Source organism: Lepidochelys olivacea, assembly GCF_965140295.1.
Source record: "Lepidochelys olivacea isolate rLepOli2 genome assembly, chromosome: 7".
Classification (NCBI taxonomy): domain Eukaryota; kingdom Metazoa; phylum Chordata; order Testudines; family Cheloniidae; genus Lepidochelys; species Lepidochelys olivacea.
In genome coordinates, this window is record NC_140417.1 from 38,930,086 (window position 1) to 38,954,329 (window position 24,244).

Consider the following 24,244-nt stretch of genomic DNA (forward strand, 5'->3'; position numbering starts at 1 on the left):
AGTTACAATAGTTTCTTTTTTCTAATAGTGGTAATGTCATGTGACCGTTGTAATTGGTAGTAAATGCTGACTCTTTAATGGCAACCCCTGTGTGTTAGCAATTTGACTATCAAAGAAAGATGTTGAAACTTCCTGTCAAAACATTAAAATAATGTTTGAGTCTTGTGTCAAGGTATAGACATTGGTTTACTTTTAGCCATAGAATGCATAGTGCGTGTATAAGGAAGAACATCTTGGAAAGTAAATTAAAAAGCTGTGTAAGTGGAATCTTGTTCTTTCTGCGTGTGCCATATACTTTTATAGTACAACCATTTCAAGTAAAAACTTTTTCTGCCAAAGGGATTCTGGGACATTTGTGATTTCTCCAGTTGGAGATACAGTAACATTTTGGCATCCATTCCTTAAGAAACTGCATGCTGGAAGTCAGTGTAAGCAAAGCTGTCCCCTTCACTGGGCCTCTCTTTTCTCTTTTCCTTAAACAGTTGGCAGAGTTAGTCTGTTCCTCTAGGATGGGTGTGAATTACCACAGTTCTCTGCCAGTACACAGAGCAGCAGCAGCATTTAAAGGTTATACAATTCAAAAATCGTTGAGAACAATGTGGGGTAACTACCTTTGAACTGCTTAACGCACAGGACTGAAACATTGCTTTCAATTAGCAAACATTATTTAGAACCAAATTGAAGCAGACTTTCATCGAACAGTCAGGATGTGTGTGGTTTTGGTATGACATCGATCTAAGCACATGATGCTTGGTAAGCACTGGAGCCTTGGTTATGATTCACTGGGGAGAAACATGGAAAACAATGTCTGTTTTTAAGCACTGGGAAAAAGGACTGAAGATTTGAGCAATGTATAATTTTTCTATCTGGAAAGCAGATAGAAGGTTTCAGGGTGAGGGTGCTCTCTTTTAACCCTAACCCTAACCCTAACCCATTCTGTCACTGAAATTTACACACACCAGGCCAGAACCTCAGCTTGAGTAAAGCAGAGTTGTTCCATTGTAATCAGTGATGCTACACCAGGGGCAGGCAAACTTTTTGGCCTGAGGGCCACATCGGGTTTCGGAAATTGTATGGAGGGCCGGTTAGGGGAGGCTGTGCCCTCGTTGCCTATCCGCCCGCCCTCCCTGCTTCTCACCCCCTGACGGGCCATCCAACCCCCCCGTTCCCTGACTGCCCCTCCAGAACCCCTGCCCCATCTACACACACCCCGCTCCCTGACCCCTGGAACCCCTGCCCCTGACCGCCCCATCCAACTCCCCTTCCTTCCTGATTGTCCCCCCGGGACCCCTGCCCCCATTCCACCACCCCCCGTTCCCTGCCCTCTGACTGCCCCGACTCCATCCTGACCACCACCCCGAACTCCCCTGCCCTCGGTCCATCCTCCTCTGCTCCCTGACCGCACAGCACGGAGCACTGGTGGCTGGCGGCGCTGCAACCGCACCGCCCAGAGCGTTGTGCTGGTGTAGTGTAGTAAATTGCTCTCCGTAACTGCTACCAGTAGCACATTCCTACGCGGAGCAGTTTAATACACTCCACCAGCAGCATGGTGTGCTGAGGCTGCGGGGGAGGGGGAACAGTGGGGGAGGGTCCGGGGGCTAGTCTCCTGGGCCAGGAGCCCAGGGGCTGGGCAGGAGAGTCCTGTGAGCCGGATGTGGCCCATGGGCCGTAGTTTGCTCACCTCTGTGCTACACTGAGACCAGCTGAGGATTTGACCCATAATAATTTTGTAAGGGGTGGAGAGGCTTGGAGACAGTGAGGGATTCTGTGCTTGGTCAATTAAATAGTGTCATTCATTATGCATTACAAATCTTTAGCTTTCAAAGATAGCCAGCAATTACCCCTACTAGTTTAAGAAGCCTGGATATACAGAACTACTTCATTTTGGTGAAATACAATTATCTTCAGACATGGAAGCAATTCTGATGGCCCCTTTGGCAAGAGCATTAAGTATCTAAACAAGCATAGAGCAGTTTTCCAAAATATAATTTAAATGGGAGTAAAAAAAATCAAAAGAAATAAATACAATATTCATTGAATACTATTTTCGTGTAACTTATTAGAATAATTGTTTTCATACTATTAGTGTAAACATTGCTTGTAAGCAACAACAAAACAACTATTTCCTGTATAAGATGTTTCTGCTTGTGCTACTAAACTTTACAAATGAAGTGAAATTTAAGCTTTCCAAATTTTGAAACATCTTTGAGTTACCAGTAATGAGAATATCAAGCCCGTTTTCTTTCTAGTTTCATAACTGGAAGTGTTTTCAGTTGCACAAATACATTGTAAATGTAAATTTTTCAAAATATATATATTTAAAATTACATAATAGTAATGTGAAGGGCTTTGATTCATTCCCTGTACTAATATCAATAAAGCTAATCTTGTATTCAGATCAAGTATATGAACAGTCACCATACCAATGGAATCTAAGAGATCTATATGGTTAGATAGTTTTTTTTTTCCTGCCATAAGTTTAATTTAAAGTTGCTAAAATTTAGTGTAAATCAAGATCTGAAGAAATCTTTTTGTGAAGAATGGGAATTGTGTAGTGACTAACCCTAAAAAGAAAAAATATTTCCAAAGACTGTTAAACAAGAGAGTTGTGAGTGCAAGCACTCGTGACAATTTTGGGGGTATTGATCTCTGTAGAGGAGACCGAAGGAGCACTGAATAAGATGAAGAATGGTAAGGCAGCTGGCAAAGACAAGATAACTGTTAATAAGATCACGCAGTTGGAGATACTGAAATAAAGCAGTTTCACAGATTACTGTGTGTTTGCTGGGATCAAGCTAGGATACCAGATGACCTGAGAACGGGATTGATTGTGCTTCTTTAGAAGGGAAAGGGTGGTGCAAATGATCCAAATGCCTATCGGGGCATCATCACGTTAAGTCAGGCTCTGAAAGTCCTTGAGAGAGTTTTGAAAGCCAAGGTTGAGGTTCAAGGAGGAGGAGAATATAGGAGAGGAACAATGTGGCTTTAGGAAGTGAAGGAGTACTAATATTTGCCATGAGACAGAAGTTTGATAGAATGATAAATGGAGGGCTTAACTGCTATGCAACGTTAATTGATCTTGCAAAAGCATTTGACTTGGTTCTATCGGAGCTGGTTTTTAGAGTATTGAGATGGATGGGAGGGGACTACAAGTAGAGATGATTGAGGAACTGTATCAAGGGTCAAGAGCTAAGGTGGTAGGTACCAATACATGGAATTTCGGACGATTTTGAGGTGACCGGCATTGAGACAAGGCAGTGTACTCAGCTTCTCTTCATCTTAGTTATGGCGTTAATTTGTAGGAGAACGGAGCTTGTGGAGATGCAGAGAAAACAAATGTATGTTGACGATCTGGCCTCGATGGCTGAAAAGAGGAACTGGTAAATATGATATCAAAGTGGGCATCTGTGTTTTTAAAGATCATGGTTTAAAGGCAGACACAAAGAAAACTGAAGTTATGCAAGTAGGGAAGGTGGTAGAAGACCTGTTCATTGAAGTTTCAGGAAAGAAGCTGAATCAGAAGAATGAATTTGTTTGCTTGGGAAGTATTCTTAGTGCCACCGGAGAGCGATCTGGAGAACTGAAATTGAGCATGGGTGGCAGTGAAAAAGCTGGCAAGAGTACTTGTTGGACTGGCAATTAGGTAACAAACTGAAAAGAAAAGTGTATGCTGTGTGTGTTTGTCCATGCTTGCTCCATGGAGACAGTTGGTCTTAAGGAGATGGAAGAAAAGAAGATTTAGGTAGTAGAAAATAATACATAAATGGAGAATGGCAGACAAGCAGAGAGTAAACAGAGTGCACCTGAAAAAAATTGGGCAGGGGGAGAGATGAACTTTGGACTCTTAGTGATAGGCTGGTGAGCACACATTTGCGGTGGGCTGGACGTGCGATAAGGATGGGAGAAGAATGACCAACAAAGAAAGCATGGGAGGAAGAAGACAGCAAGAATGGACATGAAGGACCAAGGATATGATGGAAAGACTTTGTCAAGAGATGTTTGAGGAGAAATAGACTGGAACTCCAAGACCTAAGAACCCATACCATGGACCAGAAGGAGCAGCGAAAAATCATGGGCACCTCTGATCCTGTGAAAAAGGAGTTGAGAAGATAAGTGAAGTGAAGAATTTAGTGTTAATCTTAATCCTGGGAGTACTGAAATGGAAGTATACTCTAGCCTGTGTAGTGCTCTTGTGTTACTAGTCTGTGTGGTACTTAAAGATCTGTGCTGGACTCAAACAAAAATGGTGAATTTCCTCTGTAAAACTAGAAGTAGCAAAAATTTCTCATCGTTGTCAGTGCTGCATAGATTTTCATGTGAATTACTTAAGAAAAGTATTTTTAAATACAATGGGCCAAAGCATACCCTGCCCAGAGGTGATCATCCTCACAGTGTGAGAAGGGGATGTGGGTCCACAGAGGGGCATGAGGCATGGCTTTCCTCTCTGTCTGGATATCCCAATATTCTCAGGCCAGTCTCTGTGCTGCTGTTTCTTGCTCCTCATAGTCCCCCATAAATCCTGCCTGACAGCAAGGCTCATTCTGGAGCCATGCTACCTACCAATTTCTCACCATTTATGGCTGTGCATTATCTCCGTGCCCAAGAGGGGTAGAAGGAGTGGAGCAGGTGCAGACACTTAAAGGAGCAGAATTTAACTCCGGCAGACATTTCCTATGGAAATTTTGTAGAGTTGTTATCCACATATAGCAGATGCTCCCAATTCCATCCCCACCTTTCCTATTTCTCCCCCAAGCCTGTGGAGGTCCTCATCATAGGGAGGGATAATGCCACATTGGTTTTGCTCCCTTTCCTCACTTGGAGTGGAATTTAGCAATACTTACTTACCCTCCAAGTCTGTAGCCTATGGCCCACCACCTCTGGACAGGTTTTTCTGTTGGAATCCTGTATAAATGGGTATGAAGTTCTATAGAAACATACAGACAGGAAGTTATATATGTTAAATATGTTTGTTTGCATTTAAGCTTTATATAAAATGAATAGAAATATATATGCTATTTGAGTTGCATGTAAATATATGGAAAAACCTGACATTTTTGAGTTTCCTATAACTGGTCAAGTTTTGCCATTTTGATCAGCAAATTCAATATTCTGGCATGGAAATCCCAAACATTGGGCAAAACTGTGAACCTACAGTTCCATTTTCACAGCAGAAACAGCTCTTTGTGGTGAAGAGACTTCTGCCTTTGAGAATTGATGTGTCTTCATTACACAGACAAATAAAATCTAGGGGATATAATATTGTATTCTCTTCAGCCAGTGAAAATCTGAATTTATCAGCAGGAAGAATTTGGTTTTGTACCAAGCAACGCTAATACTTCAAACTGTACTAGACCATATAGGCTTTAGTTGTGATCATACACCCAAGTGTAGCCTTTCTGGTTTGCAGCTGTGGATGGTATTGTGCTGCAGCAGGAAAAATTATCCCTCTCTGTTGGCATCTAACGTTAGAGATTTTCCTTAAATTTGAAAATAATGTAGGGCCAAATTCTGTTTACACTGATCACATAAGTAATTTCACTGGCTTAAATGTATTGTTGTGGTTCAAAGGGACTATTTTATGTGAGCAAGGCAATTAGAGGTTAGCTCATAATTTGTATTTAGACTTAATCTGTTTTTAAGAACGTGTTTTAATGTAATGATTTATTGACGAGACCATTTCATTGCTATTGCCCAGGTTTAACTCATTACATTGATTTTTTTTTTTGAACAAAAAAATCTCATTAAGTGGAGACTTTGTATAAGGTTCAGTGTTTAAACTTTTCAGACAGAAGGAAAGATCATAGCTTGTTTGTGTTGTGCATTCAGTGGTCATTTTCAGTACTGTATTTTAAGAGCAGTTTACTGTACTTCAAATATAGAAACTGCTATGCTTCCCATCCAGTCTCTACTCATACCAGTCACTAGCTCAGTATAATCCAATCCGAAACGTCTTTCTTTAGAATGCTGATATTGCAGACTGTCTTGTGTACTGAAATGTTACTAGGCTGGCAAAGCCATAGACCAAAGCACACAAACACAGACCTATAAGAATACATTTCCCAGTGTGTTGTGTACTGCTTTCTATGATGAGATCTCTTAAGTATTTGGTTATAAGGGCAGCAGTAGCCGGTTGCTCCTTTACACTGTGTCCGAATGCAAGGAAGAATTGGTGCTGAAGTCGCTAATCATATTCTCACCAGGAATCCCATTCTTTCATGGAAAAAGTACAACAGCCTTTTTCAACCAAATGAGGCCCTAGAGCCAATATCTAGCTTCATCATCAATCACAGTTAGGTCAGTATAAATACAGAAAGTTTAGAAGGAAAAAAAATTTTCATTTCTTAACATAGATGGATGCTGCAGTCCATTAAGAGGTGGCTGATACCCTTCTCCTTCTCTTTCTCTCTTCCCCACCTCCTCGTCCCTCCTATACTTTAAATATTATATGTTAAATATTCCAGAGGAGTAATCAGCCATCTTTTACTGGCACACATGTGAACAAAAGGTAGCCACAGTTCAGAACAATAATGTAAATCTAAGTGTAGTTTTGATTCTGAATACTATGGAGAAGTTGGCGTCAAAACAGAGTTATTAAATACCTCTATACAAACTAAAATATAAAAAAAATCCTATATAAAAACAGGTAGAGGGGTAAGTCAAGTAAAGGTTACCCTCTCACGTAAATCTTGCATTTTTATTTCTATTAGATTTTGTGTAAGAAGGCTGGCTAAATTGCTTGTTAGCGGGTCTCAGGATTCCTTATTTGCATCTGTTTACAATTGTTATGTGGGATTTTAACTTTCAGTTTCTCAATTGTTAGCTTCCCTTTTCCTGCTAGCTCTAACCATACCAGACCTCTAGAAGATGCAGTGGCTTCTTGTACTGGTCAGTTGTTTCAGCATTGAATAATAATGTTCACATCTTGATTTTGGCATAATCTCACCATTATGGTAAAAGCTGTTTTCTCTCTTTCCCCACCCCTCGCAGCCCCAACCCTCCAGTCATACCAGCATTTCTGCAAAGTCTCTCTTGTGTATTATTTTGTTATGATTGGGTAAGACAAAGTTTTTAAATGGATTTATTTAATAAGTATCCCTGTTGAGTATCTGGCAGTCTTGTTCCATAAGATCTGCTCTTGCTCTAAGTTTTTCTCCTGCCTTTTCATAAAGCCACTTTTCTCTTTTAACTCTCTTTCATCCCTGGTATGAACTTGATGTGCCAGAACCACAGTACAGGGCTTTTGATAAAGTTTAACCTTTAAAATACTGATCTTTCCAGAATGCCAATCAAACAAATGCTTATGTGGATGTGTGATTATGTCCTACTGTATGTCATAATTCATCAAGTTGAAAGCGCAATTCTCTCTCTCACATTAGTTTCCTTTTGAATGGTTTGTCTGTTTAGCAACTTCCCCTGATGAATAGCAAATACACATCTATTAAGCAAAAGAAGATACAAAATCATTTATTTGTAAAGTGCAATAAATGTTGAAGTCTTAATTACGTGAGTGAATCTGTTGAGGAGACAATTCACCAGTTGGTTGTAATTAATCTTCTGTGGGAACTGCTCTTGCTAATTAAAGAAACGTGGTGAAAGAAAATACAACCATTTGAGACAGAAATAAACAATGGATGCTGCTCTTTAAATGTTCCATGTTTCAACAACCCCACTACCTCCAGCGGAGTTACTTCTGATGTTAATTAGGTGGCCCTAAGGTAATCTACACTTATGGCAGCATGCAGAGTACACACACTGCATACCCCAGCTAGCACAGATCTAAATGGCAGTGTGGATGGTGAGGCACTGCTTAGGTGAGTAAACTGCCCTACATGCCTGAATCCCCAGGGTATATATACCGTATATGGCTCTTTACACAATCAACCAGTGCCCCAGTGTCTACTCTATTGTTTTTAGCAGTGTAGTGTCCGGCTGCTGGAGCGTTTGCCCACTGCAGAGAACGGCAGTGATTGATACATGTTCTTTCCATACACTTCAGCATTGCTTAAGGAAAGCTATTGCTAGGAGGTGGGGAAGGGGAGTAGACTTTATAGGATTCTAAATTGGTAGGTTTCTGGCCTTAAAGTATGATCAGTAGCCAGAATATGGCTCAATTCTTAAAGCATTAAATAAGTATCAGGAAATCTAGGGGAAAATGCGACACTATCTCCTGACAGAGCTTGGAAGCATAAATCACTCTTTAATAAAAGTGTGTGTTTTACAGGAGATGGTGGGATGGACAGGGGATGGGTTGATCTATTTTATACCTTATCGCGAAGAATTGAGCAGCACACGTCTCTTGGTGTTTTTGAAAAGGCCTCTGTCTTGCAAATGTCATTTCAGCTGTATAGGAGTGCAGGGCACTTCCCAGAGTTATGTGATGTGGTTTTATGAAATGGTGGTAACAAAACAATTGACTGCCTTTTTCTTTTTAAACTGCTAGAAACAAGACTGCCAATGGGGATTATCGAAAGGAGCACAGAGACAGGAGTCGCAGTCCAATAGAACGGGCTGCTGCCCCAACAATGAGCCTTCATGCCAATCACATGTATGCCTCAATCCCAAGCTTGACCATGGATCAACCTCTAGCACTGACCAAAAACAGCATGGATGCAACGCGAACAGTCAGCATGACACCTGCGCTGACTTCTGTGGAACGGCAGCAGGTACTTGTCTTCTAGATGGATAAGACTCTCTGGGTTGTTGTAGGAAACCTTGCTGTACACACATGTATGACTTCCCAGACATAAGCAAAGTATGTTATGAATTACAATAGGTAGGCAACAATACTGTTCAGGCAAAACATGGTTGGTTGTCGGGTTTTTTATTTATTTATTTGATTTTATTTTTAAGTTTCACAGTTAATTTTGTTAAGATTCAGTGTGTTCCATGAGATAAATGGCTGGCTGTTTGAAAGCAAATCGCTTCCCTAAACTCTCTTCCATTCACCCACATATTTTATATTTTGATAAGCTTGTAAGTGCATGTGTTTGAATTAGAGATGCAAACTTATTGAGTGATCTGATTCACTGTGTTCAAATAATAGTTTGCAGGGCTCTTAATAGCCCTAGATAAAACTGATCAACTCAAAAGCACTAAGGGCGCTCCACTCTCTTTGAGGATGCCTATGTGCCTTTGAAAATCTCTCTGCTGTGGCTATACTGAAGAGGGGAAGGAAAGGAAAGAAACATGAAAAGAAGAGGAAGAGGCTGGAATAACATACAACTCTGTAACCCAATGAGATACAGATTGCTGAAAGGCTCTTCTCATCACTGAATTAAAGCCCCACCCTGAATGCAGAAAGTCATTGAACAAATTTAATCAGCGTGAAAAGGTTTATGTGTGGAACTAATGACACCATCTTCTCTGTACATAGTATGTTGTGCCATTGTCTAATACTGTTCCCCAACTATTATTGGAGATCTCTTTCTTCTCCATAATGGCTTTACTTTCCACCCCATGCCACATAAAGGAGAAGGCATGAAGCAGGTAGGTCACGCAGTGACACACACTCGCACAAGCACGGAATTCTAGTTCTGTCGTTGTTCTTTGTCAGTTTGGGAGCAACATCTTCTTTTAAAGAATCCCTGCATTGTGAAGAGAGGTGGATTTTCATGCATGCTACATAATAATCCCTCTCTTTTATATGTAAAAGCCACTTTCACCCCAACACCATAGCCCTTCTCTCAAGTGGGAATCAAAAGCCTCTATCTTGTTCAGCCAATGACTTATTAAAAGTTGTACCGTAGTGAGTTGTGGCTAGCTGCAGCATGGGAACATAAGCTGGCACATGTACCCAGCCATTCCTTGCTCCCCTATCATGATTTATTGCAAAGAGTAAATCCATATATGTGAATGAATCTTTCAGTGGGGAACATTTCCACTACAACTTACAAATAAGCTTTTGGCTGGATGACCAGCTCATATTTTATGGTCGGTGCGGTGGTTTTTCTCTTCTCCCTTTTGTAGACTGGCACTGCAGTTCTTTCTCGACAGCTTTTGTGCAGGCATCCAACCAGGGCTGTTATTTTTAAAGTCTTGCTGTGTGGAAATGGCCTGACTGTCCCTAGGTTTGCCGCTATCTTGTATAACTCAATGTGCAGATTCTACAGCTATTGTTCTATGTACAACAGTTCTTCTCTGCCTCTTAACAGTTTGTTCAGTGATGACAGAGAAGGAAGGGACAGGCTTCCATTGACGACACTGGTTCTCTTTGATAATATCACTCTTGTTTCTCAACCTGGCAGCCAGCACTGACATACTCTGCTGTTTCTTATGAGGTGTTTGTACTGGATAATACCCAAGCACGCTGGCCAGATTTTTGTTTTGTTATCTTTGACATTTTGAGCTTAGTTGCAATCTAGTGTCTTGGGGAAATGGGATGGTGAGGTGAGGCGAGTCCTTGCTAAGATTACAGTATAGAAACTGTGTATGGAAAATAGCAATAGGAGGCTGTGGCTTGATTACACCTTAACCAAGTTCATACAACTGTAATACATGCTCACGTTTCTGTATCTGCTTCTGTGTCTAATGTGGCTATAGAAACACAGGTTTTGGCCAGTGAGGTTCAGCAACTGTAGTCACTATGTTACTAATTCCTCTGTACTTCTCATTTTAATATATTCACAGTGGTAATAGGCAGTGCAAGCACAGGCATTCTTGTGAAGTCTGGAAAAGATGCAGAAAGAAAACTCATTCACCCATAAATCCATTCTTAAACTCATGTAGCCATATATAGATTTTTCTGCATATGTATAAAATACAGTTTTTTGGGGAAATATCATCTTAGGCAAGGTGAAGAAACACAGTACTGCCAACTATGCAGCATGTAAAATGAAATCTGTGTCCACTGTGCCTTGCGTACAAAGGAGTCAAGTAACTGAAGCTTTCCCCCCTGCTATCAATGCAGTAGGATGTGAATGGACATTTTAGCTCATTATGTCTAGAAAAATAGTGAAAAAAATAATATTGCTTTGCTTTATGTAGCTGGCATTTGACTCAGAGAAAGTCTTACTTTGATCTCGCAGTGAAATGAAATCTCTGTTCAGTGTGCCTAAACTGAACGTATTTTAAACAATGAAAGCCATTCCCTCCCCTGGTATTTCTCTTTTCCACTGACTTTCTGTTGAGGATAGGTTTAGTACAGTTTGCATATCGACTGATTGAGAGTGAGGCATGAACTGAAAATTATTTGCCAACTGCGCTGATTCAGGCAAGCCAAGTCATGTGCTCCAGAAATGCGGTATTCATGTAAGTTGGGCATAGCAAAATGAACTTGCATCATAAAATATACCAAAAGTTTTAAGCAAAAATATTTTAAAGTGTGTGTGTTTTTCATCACACCTTTCTTCAGGCAGCCACCTAGAGAAACCAGGACCATTCCTTTGCATAAGGCGCCCCCCCCCCCCCCTTTCCCACTGAATGTTAAACTGAAATGACTCAGTACTTCAGAAATGGACCAGTTTGAAGTTTTTAATAATGGTGTTACCAGGGTTGCCCAGTGACAACAGTTTTGGGGAATTGCATGCGTTTTTGGAAGTGGAGAAAGGGTGTTGCTTATGAGGCAGTGCTGGAAAGCCACAGCAACAGAAGAGGTATGGCTTCTTGAGCCAGAGAAACTTTTCCGAGCCATTTTGGTCTATTTCTGTTCCACTGTTTTCAGGACTCCGATATCGCTTGGAGTTTTTTTCTACTCTTCATGCTTTACATCAATATAGGGAGTAATGCACAGGATTGAGAATTCATGATTCTGGGCGAGTAATTCAGCTGATTTTATTGCCTCAGTTTCTTCAAATATAAAAGTTAGGTTACCTAACTACTAGGGTTAACCTATTAATAATGTTTGCAAAGTACTTCAGGTTCTTCAGAAGGAAGATACTGTGGAAGCTTTACAGCAGCTAATAAAATTCCCCCCAGTATGTTGTTGACAGTCAGTTCTGCACTACACTCATACCAAAGTGAGATCAAGACTTTGTGTTTTGATTACTTTAAGTGTTGAGATGCAGTCCTGGAAGAGGAGAGCTTGACTCTTTTAAAATGAGAGAGACCAATATGAGGAGCCTTGGTATTTTACTTAATGAGAGAGTTAAAATGAGTACGTCTGCTGTGAAGGGAGGTAGGTCAAATTCTGCTGCATGCACAGTCATTTTTATGATGTAATTTTATTTTTTATCAGGATATTTAGACCTTTGTCTTCACAAATGTTTTCTAAAAGAAAACATTCCAGGTTTTGTTCTAATATTGCAGTATCATGTACAGAATGGGATTTGCTGTGTGGCGTATTATTTTGGCGTTAATCTATTAGATATTTTAGGGATTACTTGTAGCCAGATAACTCTCTCCTCCTCTCTTACATAATGAAATGTATTTGCTCACAGCTGACAGGCCCCCGCTAAGATTATTTCAGTTAATGTGTGCTTTTAAGTGATGAACAACTGCTAGCATTGTCTGTACCAGTGACCTTGCTGAATAACAATTCTGTTCTTTTCCCTCTCAGAACCGTCCATCTGTAATCACATGTGCCTCTGCAAACAACCGTAACTGTAACCTCTCTCACTGCCCCATAGCCCACAGTAGCTGTGGTTCAGCCATGCCAGCCAGTTATAGAAGACCATCGAGCAGTAAGTTATGCTTCACCTTTTCTCTCCTTTCTTGGGGCTTTGAGCTTCAACATTCCTAGATGGCCAAATTATCCAAACCTGTTTTAAAACTTCACCATTTGTACTGAATAAATGGCAGGGTTTGGGAGCTATGGCTTATTGTATCTTGCAGTAGATATGAATGAGGTAGCCCTTCTGCTACAGTCAACTATGTGGAAGGGCTTTTTATTGTGATCACTTTCCATCCTTCTAATATAGAATTATGGGATTCTATGTTTATCACTAATTTCCGTATCAAAATGAAAACAAGTTTTTTTCTTTTAGCTCTACAAACTCTACCTAGCCTCAGAGAGCCAGGCTGGGTTCTCTCCATTCCACAGTGGTGTTGCAGAAATGTAACTGATTGGAAATTGGTAGACAGTTCTGTTGATGTGCAAGATGGAACAAAATCCAGCTTGCTCCCTCTTAGCTGTGTTGGAGCTGCAGCGCTAGCAGGAATAAAAAGCAGTAAAAATATGGGGCCTTGTGTTGCAACTGGATTTGTATAGGCAGCCCCTTGTGCAAGCAAGAGCACCATTAAAGGAGTTTTGTGCCTCAAGTCAGTGGGTGCCATTTCTAAATAGTTATTTATCAAATAGTGACAACAGAGCAGGGGCACTGTTTGGCAAAGGTTTTAAAAACAAGAATAAACATGCAGCAAATGGAGGTGGGCATTAAATCCTAAACCACCTTCTCATGCCCTGTAAACTGTCTAGCGCAGTGATCTGTTTGTAAAGCAGCATGCACGCTTAGGGAGCCTTCCTTGCCCTCCACTCACTTTGCGCAGTACAGGCTTCCCAGGCTCTCCCCTTACTGCACCATGGAATGGTTATGTTTCTGCTATGGACACAGGCCTTTGCAACTACAGAAGGCAGGTTTCACTCCGGATTGATGATGCTAGATGTACTCTCAAGCTTCCTCTTTGTGTATAAATGCAGAAAGGAAGCTACCTTCTTTGCTTGGCAGTCTAAACATTCCCCCAGTGTAGGTTTCTACTTTCAGTTCAATTAGAACAGGGCTGGGCAAACTACGGCTCGCTGGCCAATTTAATCTGGCCCTCAAGCTCCTGCTGGGGAATGGGGTCTGCCCCGCTTCCACACTCCAGCTGGGAAACGGGGTCAGCGGCTGCTCCGCACGCGGCAGCATGTCCCCTCCCCAGCTCCTGTGTTTAGGGACAGCAAGGAGGCTCCGTGCATCGCCCTCCGAACCCTTCAGCCCAAGCCCGGAGCACTCTCCTACACCCTAAATCCCTCATTCCGAGCCTGCACCTCCAGCCAGAGCCCCCACCCCAAACAACTGAATGCCCTGCACCCTGAACTCCTCATTTCTGGCCCCACTTCCAGCCAGAGCCTTCATTCCCCAATTTTGTGAGCATTCATGGCCCTCCATACACTTTGCTCACCCCTGATTAAAATTTTTGTTTAAATCCTTCAAATTTTCTGTGTTAGTGGTGTGAGCTTGCTCCACTTCATCCATCCTCCTTTGGGGTTAAAAAGGAAATGTAAATGCCTTGCTCTCTGGATGGCTCCCTTTATCCCCCTGTTCTTATCTTACATGGTGTGTTTATTAGGCAGTAAACATAATAGGTAATATTTTTAAAAGCAGCCAAGTACCATTTTCAGAAGTGATTTCAGTTATATGCAAGTACATCTACCAAAATAGATATTCCCAGATGAGCATTGGAATAACTATACCAGTGGAAGCACCTTTATGGGGGCATCGGGTCTTTCTTAACCAAAATAGGTATACTGGTACAAAATGTACAGGTGTAGACCAGGCCTTAATTACTGTTGAAAACAGGACTTAGGAAGAGCCTAAGTTACTTCAGGTGCTTTTGAAAATTTTACCCAATATAAATACTGTAACTATCAAACACCTGAATATGTATGCCTTTCTGAGATATTAGTTTCATTTCAGGGCAGGGATAAGAAATAATTAGGGCTGTCAATTAACTGCAGTTAACTCACACACTTAACTCAAAAAATTAATTGCACTTAACAATAGAATAACCACTGAATTTTATTAAATATTTTTTGATGTTTTTCTACATTTTCAATTACAACACAGAATACAAAGTGTACAGTGCTAACTTTCTTTTGTTTATCATTTTTACAGTACATATTTGTAATAAAAAATAATATAAATAGTATTTTTCAATTCACCTCATACAAGTACTGTAGTGCAATTGTGAAAGTGTAACTTACAAATGCATTTTTTTTTTGGTTACATAACTGCACTCTGAAACAAAACAGTGTAAAACTTTAGAGCCTACCAGTCCACTCAGTCCTACTTCTTATTCTGCCAATTGCTAAGACAAACAAGGTTTTTTACATTGATGGGAGATACTGCTGCCTGTTTATTTACAATATCACCTGAAAGTGAGAACAAGCATTCGCATGGCACTTTTGTAGCCAGTGTTGCAAAATGTCCCTTCATGCTTTGGCCACCATTCCAGAGGACATGCTTCCATGCTGATGATACTCGTTAAAAAAAGAGAGTTAGTTAAATTTGTGACTCTACTCCTTGGGGGGGAAAATTGTACATCTCCTGCTCTGTTTTACCCGCATTCTGCACATATTTCATGTTCTAGCAGTCTCGGATGATGACCCAGCACATGTTCGTTTTAAGAACGCTTTCACAACAGATTTGACCAAATGCAAAGAAGGTACCTATGTGAGATTTCTAAAAATAGCTACAGCACTCAACCCAAAGTTTAAGAATCTGAAGTGTCTTCCAAAATCTGAGAGGGATGAGGTATGGAGCATGCTTTCAGATGTCTTAAAAGAGCAACACTGATGCAGAAACTACAGAACCCAACCACCAAAAAAGAAAATCAGCCTTCTGCTGGTGGCATCTGACTCAGATGATGAAAATGAACATGCATCGGTCTGTACTGTTCTGGATCATTATTGAGCAGAGCCCATCATCAGCATGGATGCATGTCCTCTGGAAGGGTGGTTGAAGCATGAAGGGACATATGAATCTTTAGTGCGTCTGGCACGTAAATGTCTTGCAACAGTGCCATGCGAACGCCTGTTCTCACTTTCAGGTGACATTGTAAACAACAGCCCATTGTTTTGAAAGGAATTGGGCAGGATAAGACAACACAGAATGAGATTTTTAACCTATTTTTAAAAGCTTATGTACAAAACCATGTATTTTTTAACACAAGAAGGTTTAAAATGATTCCTCCTTTATTTACCTGCAAAGATCTGTTCTCAGATGCTTGCTTTCTCCTACAGTGGGTTTTTATGTTACTGATGCGTAACGCAATGCAGAGTGTTCCTGCCGTTCACTGACTTACTTGAAAAGTGGAACCTTGAACCTAGTTCTTGGCAGCTACTGTAGAAAGCATTTCAGCTCACCCATAAGTAATTCAGGGATTGAGCCAAAGTCCATTGACTTCAACTGACTGTGCACCAGGTCCTTAAAGGATGGGCTCGAGTGGAATTAATGGAAAATGAACACTTTTTCCATGGGATTTTTTTTCCCTATAAAATTGGACATTTAACTATTTAAAATTTATATTACCAGACTAAAGGACGTTATCAGAAAGCTGGGGGCCTCTGTATAAAAAGTGCTAGGCCAAATTTTGGCAGGTGCAGGTAACAAGAAAAATGTTTTCTAGTTTAACATTTGATCTGCTTCTGCATTTTTAAGTCGTCCTCCAATAAAATGATGAAAAAAGTCCAGCTGGTACCAAAATGGGAGGAAGGAAGAATCTGGAAGCAGCATCTAGTAGCTAGAGTCTATATTCAAATGTTGTTTTTGCCTTGCCTGTTTTTCCCATCTAGCTACCACTGCCTGTGATCCAGTGGTGGAAGAGCACTTCCGCAGAAGCCTTGGCAAGAATTACAAGGAGCCGGAGCCAGTGGCAAACTCTGTGTCCATCACAGGATCAGTTGATGACCACTTTGCCAAAGCACTTGGGGATACATGGCTTCAGATTAAAGCCGCAAAGGATGGAGTGTCCAGCAGTCCTGAGTCTGCCTCAAGGCGGGGCCAATCTTCCCCTTCTTCCCACATGGTCAATCATAATCATTCGCCCTCTGTGGTCTCATGAAGATCATCAAACTTCTGAATTTGCATGGTTTGACTGAGCTTTGAATTGTGTTGGGGTGAGGGGAGATTAGTTTTCAACACGTTTTTGTGTACTTGTTTGGTATTTGTACAAGGGTGCCCTTAAAGATGATAGCAGGAACTATTTGATAAAGATCTATATGATGTAGCATCCTTTTTTTCCTGCCTCAGTTACCAAAGAAACCTCTGATGCAAGCATCTGCTACCCATTTAAAAAAAAAAAAGCATGCTAATCCACAAAAAAGCCATTACACACAGTTGGTTGACCCAAATGCTTTTGCTTCTATTAGCTTCTTGACACTACAATTTGCCTGGTTTGCTTCCATTCTCCCCCCCCCCGGTGAAGTAATTTTGTATGTATATACTTGAAAAGAACTGTCATGTATGATTTGCACTATTGGAGGAGGACTAAAGTTGCATGGCAACTTTATGCATGATGCTAATATCCTGAAGGCAAACTGCTGAAAAAAAGGGTTTAAGTGACATTTCTGTCAGTTATTTTTTGTTTTAAACCGCTTTGGAAGGGGAAGTCTCGTACAGGTTATAGGTCTTTCTTTAGATTTCAGGTGCTTAGTGCTTGCAACTGGACTGCATAATTTACAGACCACACGGGCATTTAATTTTTTTCTAAACACTGCAGTTTGTTAGAATAGAGCTGAGGATGGAGAGTTCAATAGTGCTTAAAGATGCATGTTATGAAAAATAGCTGGTATCTATTAATGTATAGACCGTAAGAAACATAATACTTATTAGCTTTTCTTCAGAATTAGTTTATTTTTGTCAGTAACAGTCCTAGATCTACTTACTGCTGGTACAGTTGTACTCTGATTCACTTTATTAGCAGCCAGCAAGAGAGGACAGCCTCAGGACAGGCCTCATAAATGAAGCAGTCTAGAAATATATGATGCGTGGTACAGGATGCTATAGCTTTGCGCATGAGTGAATAACCATTTATGTTTGCATTACTGTCTGCTTAACATGAATTTGCTTCCTAAAACTAGAAGTCTGTGTAATCCAACTTTAATTAGCTACAGAAACGGCTACCTTTAAATATCTTGGACAACAGATTGTTACAGTTTGTGAAATATGAGCTTTAATTTTTAAGCTTACTCATAAACCTAGGCCAAGGCAGCATACATTCCTCCAGTAGAAAACTTAATATAGCAAATGATAATAAATGCAGTAATACCTGTATAAATAGCTACTAACTAGACATTAGGTAATAGAGGCAGGCATAAAAACACAGCTGTGTTAGTAATAAAAGTGCTTCTCATCTTTTTGTTAAATGTAACTATTCTCCCCCCCCCAATACATTCCATCATCCCAGTACAGTTACAAGTAGTGCTTTTTTTTTAAATACTGGGTTACCTGAAGAGACTGGTTCAATAGAGCAAGTTATGATTAGTTGGAAGATGAACTACATGTGATGTATTATGGACTGTTACAGTATTGGGTCCATTGTGGCTTTTATTTTAAATTGTTTTGATGTTAAGCTATTTTAATTTGAGAAAATATCAGAAGATTGGCTCTTACTCATGTTGAGAGGGTGGCTGCTCAATTTTTTTTAAAAACAAACACCACACAAACAAGCCCCCAGTTTCACACATTTCACTACCATCTTACTGGGTAGTCAACGCTTACCTGCTTTGGCATTCAGTACCCTACTCTCTGTAGGAAAATTGTTAAAAGAACACTTTTTTATATAGGTAACTTTAAGACCATCGTTACGCTGTGCGTAAAGAATGTACAGAGAAATTTGTAGGTATTTTTTGAGGAACAATTAATTTGTTAATGATATGTAGCTATTTAATTTTTCCCTTTCCTTTATTGTAATCATTCATTTTTTGTTTGGAGAAAAAAGTTGATCTTTTTTTGTTGTAGATTTGTCTGTAATACATTAAAAAAGTGCAGGAACACAGTTATTCTATGAGAACACTGCATTAGCATTAATAGCCACTAGTTTGTTATTGCTACAGGCTACTGAGCATTATAACAGTAAAATACTAATACTGTAGATGGACTCTGTGGAAAATGTGACTCCTTCTACATTTCTTTGTAAACACACATGTTTTTAAAGCTAATATTTTCAGTAATAGCTGTTTTACAAGGTCACATTTACTTATCTGAGATAGGTAAATGGATGTGGGGCAATAAAGATTTAATGTGATATGTCCAGTAAAAACAAATATATTAAACACAATTATGTCATGAAAGCCAAAGGGTTGGGGGGGGAAAGTAAACTCACCATAATAACGCATAGTGAAGTTTCTTCACAGAGCCATGTTATCTGCTACAGTTCAGTCTGAAAGATTCTCTCCGTGTTTGTAAATATACCATTCTTTTGTGGCCTTGTTTCACCTGGGGAAAAGAAAAAAAGGTTTGGCAGGCCATCTTTTTTTGTACTTAAAAAGTAGCCTTAAAGAACAATAAAGTGCTCTTAAATCACAGGTGTGTGCATACTCTTCTTTGTAATTTGGTTAAAAAGGAAGAATTGAAAATGACCATCTTACCTTTGCTAGGGTTGGAGTAAGGGAACAATGCATCAAACTGTGATCTTTCCCTGGTAGATGGAGTCAGACCTACTAGACCTCTGTCCTTCTTGCACCCCATTTTTCCATGCAGCATATATATCCTGCTGAGAACATAGCCAGTGACAAATAGCAGTTAGGGACACGTATATGGGACGATATTGATCATACAAAAGATGCCATGGCTCTGACCTGCACCAAGAGTTGTTTACCCACCACGTTTTGAGACATGCCGGCAGAGATGGCATTGGGTAGCTGTTGTTTTTTCCCTCCGGCAAGGGAAATTAGTTGCAGGCAGGTAACACTTTCCACAGTTATGGTGGTTGCAATGGACCATTGCGTGGCAGACTCCAAAAAAGGCTTGTTCCTGCAGCAGTATTTAAGAATGCCAACAGTTTTGTGAGCACATCACTAGGGACATGTGTGCATTGGGGGGGAGGGGGGGCAGAAGCACTGCCACTATAACCCATAGACACCTCCTACAGCAATGAAAGGGGTTTCTCTGTCGCTGTAGGAACTCCGCCTCCCTGAGTGGTGGTGGTGGTCAACAGAAGCATTCTTCCATCTGTCTACACCAGGTGTTAGGTCACCATAGCTACAATGCTCGGGAGATGTGAATTTTTTACAGCCCTGAACAAGATAGCTACATTCTGAATGGAGGCTAGGCCTGCAACTAGGGAAACTATTGAAATATTTTTGGCACAATTCCCATTGATCAAGTCACCGAGATCTCAGCATATCATTTCCATAGGGGACTAGAAAGCAGCTGTTCATATTTAATGCAGCTTAACAAGTAGCAGCCACTGTTTTAGCAAGAGAGAATGGGCCAGTCACATATATATCTCTGCTATACAAGCAGCGAAGAGAAATTCATTTCTTCTTTTTTCCACTTTGTCCCATCCGTCACATTCTTGGAGCTTATCTACACTGTAAAACTCTCCCCCTGCTGACCAGAAGTATAGAGAGGAGGATACTTGTGTTCAGTACAGTTTTAAAAAATGTGGTTAAAATCTGCTCTGATCTAAGGAGGGGATTTTAGTGGAAAATAATTTGACTGGAAGCTGATCCCCTAAAAATAAATGTGCTGGTACCTGATGTTCAATAACGTTCTTCAGAGACTGAGACAAATTTCAGCTCAGGCTCTAGTGGAAGTGTGTCTGCAAAAAAGATACTGCCCTAGAAGAACAAAACAGTACAGTTATTTCACTGAGGACATGTTGCCTTAGATGTTCAATAGGAGTGATGTTAAACAGTGTTGTAAATTGTGTTCAAAGCAGCTAAACTTCTGAAAAAATATGCCAGGAATTAAGTATGCAAACATGGTTGTTAAATATTTCTGGGTGTAGGAGACTATGAGAACACACCAAAATTAATTAGCTTAATACATTTGAAAAATATCCCTTTCTGTAACTACCCATGGAAAAAGAACGAGGAGTACTTGTGGCACCTTAGAGACTAACAAATGTATTTGGGCATAAGCTTTCGTGGGTTAAAACCCACTTCATCGGATGCATGCAATGGAAAATACAGTAGGAAGATATATATACACAGAGAACATGGAAAAAATTGGTATTGCCATACCAACTATAATGATACTAATCAATTAAGGTGGGCTATTATCAGCAGGAAAAAAAAAACTTTTGTAGTGATAATCAGGATGGCCTCATTCTTTTTGCTGATACAGACTAACACAGCTACCACTCTGAAACCTGTACCCATGGAAAGAAGCCTAAATACACAAAGTAAGTGACCTTTGGAAGGGGAGCCAGCTACAATGGTCTGTTGTCTGAACAGCACTTTAGATAGCACTGAAGGGGTGTAAAAATCCCGATGTGCACTAATTGGCCCATATGGACCTTGCTAGTGCACACCACACCTTCTCTAGTGTGTGTTAGTGTAGTACTATATCATACAGGATTATAATAATGTGCATCAAGGAACCACAGCAGCAGTCAACAAAGAGTATGTCTAGACTTCAATCACAGGGTATGATTGCAGAACTAGCTTTAAGCAGTGCACGCTTCTGCCCAGGCCACCTGACTACCTACCTGAAATTTTAGGGGGGCTTCTACAGCTTCACTGCTCCAGGACCCAAGATAACTAGGTTAAGCTAGCTTGGATATATCTACTTGAGCTTCAGTCACAGTCTGATTTCAATACAGACATACCTAAAGTCATATTATTTGATGGGGCAGTCATTGCCTATTCAAGAATGAACAAACAGAACCTGTACGCAACAATATATTTAGTAACTTTATGTTACTAAAACAACAAAAACCAATGAAACCATGACGTGTCTCCTTGTCTATTGCTTGTATCTCCTTTTGGTGACGACAGCATGGTTCTGAAGAGCATTTTTCTCTTTAATTTTACTGCTGCTTTTTTTGAATTGCATCTTCAAGTTGCTATTCTATAGACCCCAAGGAAACACAATATGAATCTGCATCTCCTTCTGCTAAATTAGTTTCATACCAGAATTTTAATTTAAGACATCATGGATGACAAACATATAGGCTACCCATCAAATTCAGATTGTTCTGAATGTTTCACTGGCATCTAAGCTTTAAATATTTCTACCTCTTCAAGCTGCAAAAGCAACCTTTAAAAAGCTGACAACAGTATAGCAACAGATTGAAACAATAGCACCAGGACAGGTGTGAACTTCCCCCATCTTACTGAGTGAAACTTTTAACCTTAATTATACCTTCTTAGTTGTCAAACTTGTTAACAGTGTCACTGCTGAATGGTTATCACACCTATCCATCAAATTATGCTTTTCCAGTGGGGCAGCATGCATTTGGCAAGTCTCAATATTCCATATAAAGCTGTAGCCAAATACAGCAGCAGTAACTGAAGTAAATACCCAGTGCTTGTCTACACTGCCCCGCAGTTTGGACTATGGGTGTGTGAATAGCAGCACACATCTAAGTGGTGTGCTGTGACACCCTTGTGTGGATGCTGCAAGCACAAACAAAAAGGTTCCTAGTTCGCGTAACTTTAATCCTCTTCAAACAAGACTACAGTAACTAGGATCCTTTTAGTTTGCACCTGTAATATCTACATGGCAGAGTTATAGCACAGCACTTTGGTGTGCCCTGCTATTCACACCCTGTAGTCTGAATGTTGGGGCAGTTTAGACACAGACCAAGTTCTGTTCTAGTTTAGATGCCAGCAACTTTTCCATTAGCAACTGTCCATGTCCTTACACGAGGGGATCAGATTTCACTAGAATTCCCTTTAGATTTCTTTTAACCCTGCTCCTAAATCACCCCTGTGATAGCAGAGTAGTAACTGTCATTTACAGATTATAGAAGGTTGACCATATTTTGAATTAAAATCCACAATGGCTGTGTGAATGGTGACTTCCCCCAATATCTAAATACCATGGCAATGCAGAAAGCTGCCTGTCTAGCACTTTCATGACAAGACATGTAAGAGGGACTTTAAATGGCCTGCGTAAGAGTTCTACTCACCAGGGCTGGCCCAGTCATTCTCAGCTGAGACGAATCTGCTTCTTGTCATTATTTTTGGTTTCAAATCCCACCATTCCTCAACAAGGATCTAATCTGCATCTTCCAGCACTACAGGAAACTGCCACTCCAAAACTGAGGCCCCTGGTTTCAGCTAGGCCATCTCCTTTAGGGGAGAGAGAATACTGACTGTCCGCAGATCCAAATATATATTTAACTAACAGCATGTCATATGTACTTAAGGGTTTTTCTAAAGTAAACACTTAATCAAGGCCTCCCAAGAGGACAAAGCCATGCTAGATATAACTAGTTATCTATACTGTTCATGCACACTCCAAGTCCCACATCAGAGAATGCACCTACAGTAACTCCTCACTTAACATTGTCCCGGTTAACGTTGTTTCGTTATGTCACTGATCAATTAGAGAACATGCTCGTTTAAAGTTGTGCAATGCTCCCTTATACCATTGTTTGGCAGCTGCCTGCTTTGTTCACTGCTTGCAGGAAGAGCAGCCCCTTGGAGCTAGCTGGTGGGGTCTTGGAACCAGGGTGGACTGGCAGCCCCTGTATCAGCTCCCCTAAGTTCCCTGTGCCCCATCTCCACATAGCAGGGGGGACACACGAGACAGGGCTCAGGACAGAGGGAGCTTGCTGGCAGCAGCTGTCAACTTCCTGATCTTCTTAAAAAGGCAATATACTAAGAGTGGGGTCAGTGTAATTACAGGGGCAATGCGTGTGTGTCTCTCACACACATATGCACCACACCCCACGACTTTAGAAAGTGGAGGGAATGGTGCGCTCCAGTGGGATAGCGTGGGTTCATCATCATGTTCCATTTCCTCAGGGAATTTTGCAGCCACTGCCATGCGTCTATTGTGTCTCCTCCCCTCATTCTGCAACCTTGTAGAGTGTGAGGCTACGTGTTAACCCTTGAGGGCTCAGCCAACTGCTAGTTCATCATTTAGCAGCCAGGCATTCCCTGAGAAATGGCCCATGCTCTGACTCCACCACCTCAACCAAGCTTCACAATCATTGCCGTGTACAGTATTAAATTGTTTGTTTAAAACTTATACTGTGTGTGTATATACATAATATCTTTTGTCTGTTGAAAAAATTTCTTTGGAACCTAATCCTCCTTTTTACCATTAATGCTTATGGGGAAATTGGATTTGCTTAATATTGTTTCAGGAACATAACTACAATGTTAAGCAAGGAATTACTATATTTTAACAAGGTCAAAGTAATAGGAGTTGTAACTATCCCTTACTGGAAGTTCAAATGGGTTCTCTCCTTTAAATGTGTTTTCCTGCATCTAAAAGGAGCAACAGTCTTTAGTTGTGGGTTTCATTTTTTGTCATGTATGGATCGCTAACTAATAGCTCTCTTGTCATTCAGTCCTAGAATGCTCCCTTCTGGTTCCATTGGGCTCTTTCCCATGACACATGCACAAGGGGGCCTGTGTATCCAGGGGGAGGAGAGCAAGTACTAGTCACCATGTTTCAGGGATATATGCTCTCCTTGTGCAGGAAAG

General features: G+C 40.7%; 1 protein-coding gene and 1 long non-coding RNA gene across 11 annotated transcripts in view; one reads left to right on the forward strand and one right to left on the reverse strand.

Annotated features, from left to right (window-relative positions):
• The window catches only part of VGLL4 (vestigial like family member 4), a 161,732-nt gene extending 142,572 nt beyond the window's left edge, over window positions 1-19,160 (forward strand). For all 6 annotated transcript variants that reach the window (XM_084633728.1, XM_084633729.1, XM_084633730.1 and 3 more), the window contains 3 exons: window positions 8,441-8,663; window positions 12,494-12,617; window positions 16,430-19,160. In XM_084633728.1, the coding sequence (XP_084489854.1) occupies window positions 8,441-8,663; window positions 12,494-12,617; window positions 16,430-16,698 (616 nt within the window). In that variant the 3' untranslated portion in view covers window positions 16,699-19,160. The remainder of the gene's footprint in view (window positions 1-8,440; window positions 8,664-12,493; window positions 12,618-16,429) is intronic.
• Window positions 18,941-22,903, reverse strand: LOC311523585. Of its 5 annotated transcripts, none has more exons than XR_014712374.1 (5): window positions 22,717-22,903; window positions 20,335-20,419; window positions 19,460-19,610; window positions 19,226-19,347; window positions 18,941-19,073 (listed from the first exon to the last, which is right to left on the reverse strand). It is a non-coding gene; the product is annotated as an uncharacterized lncRNA (long non-coding RNA). The 5 variants fall into 5 exon arrangements; XR_014712375.1 differs by having other exon boundaries at window positions 19,226-19,350; XR_014712376.1 differs by having other exon boundaries at window positions 19,226-19,610.
• Window positions 22,904-24,244: the final 1,341 nt, after the last annotated feature.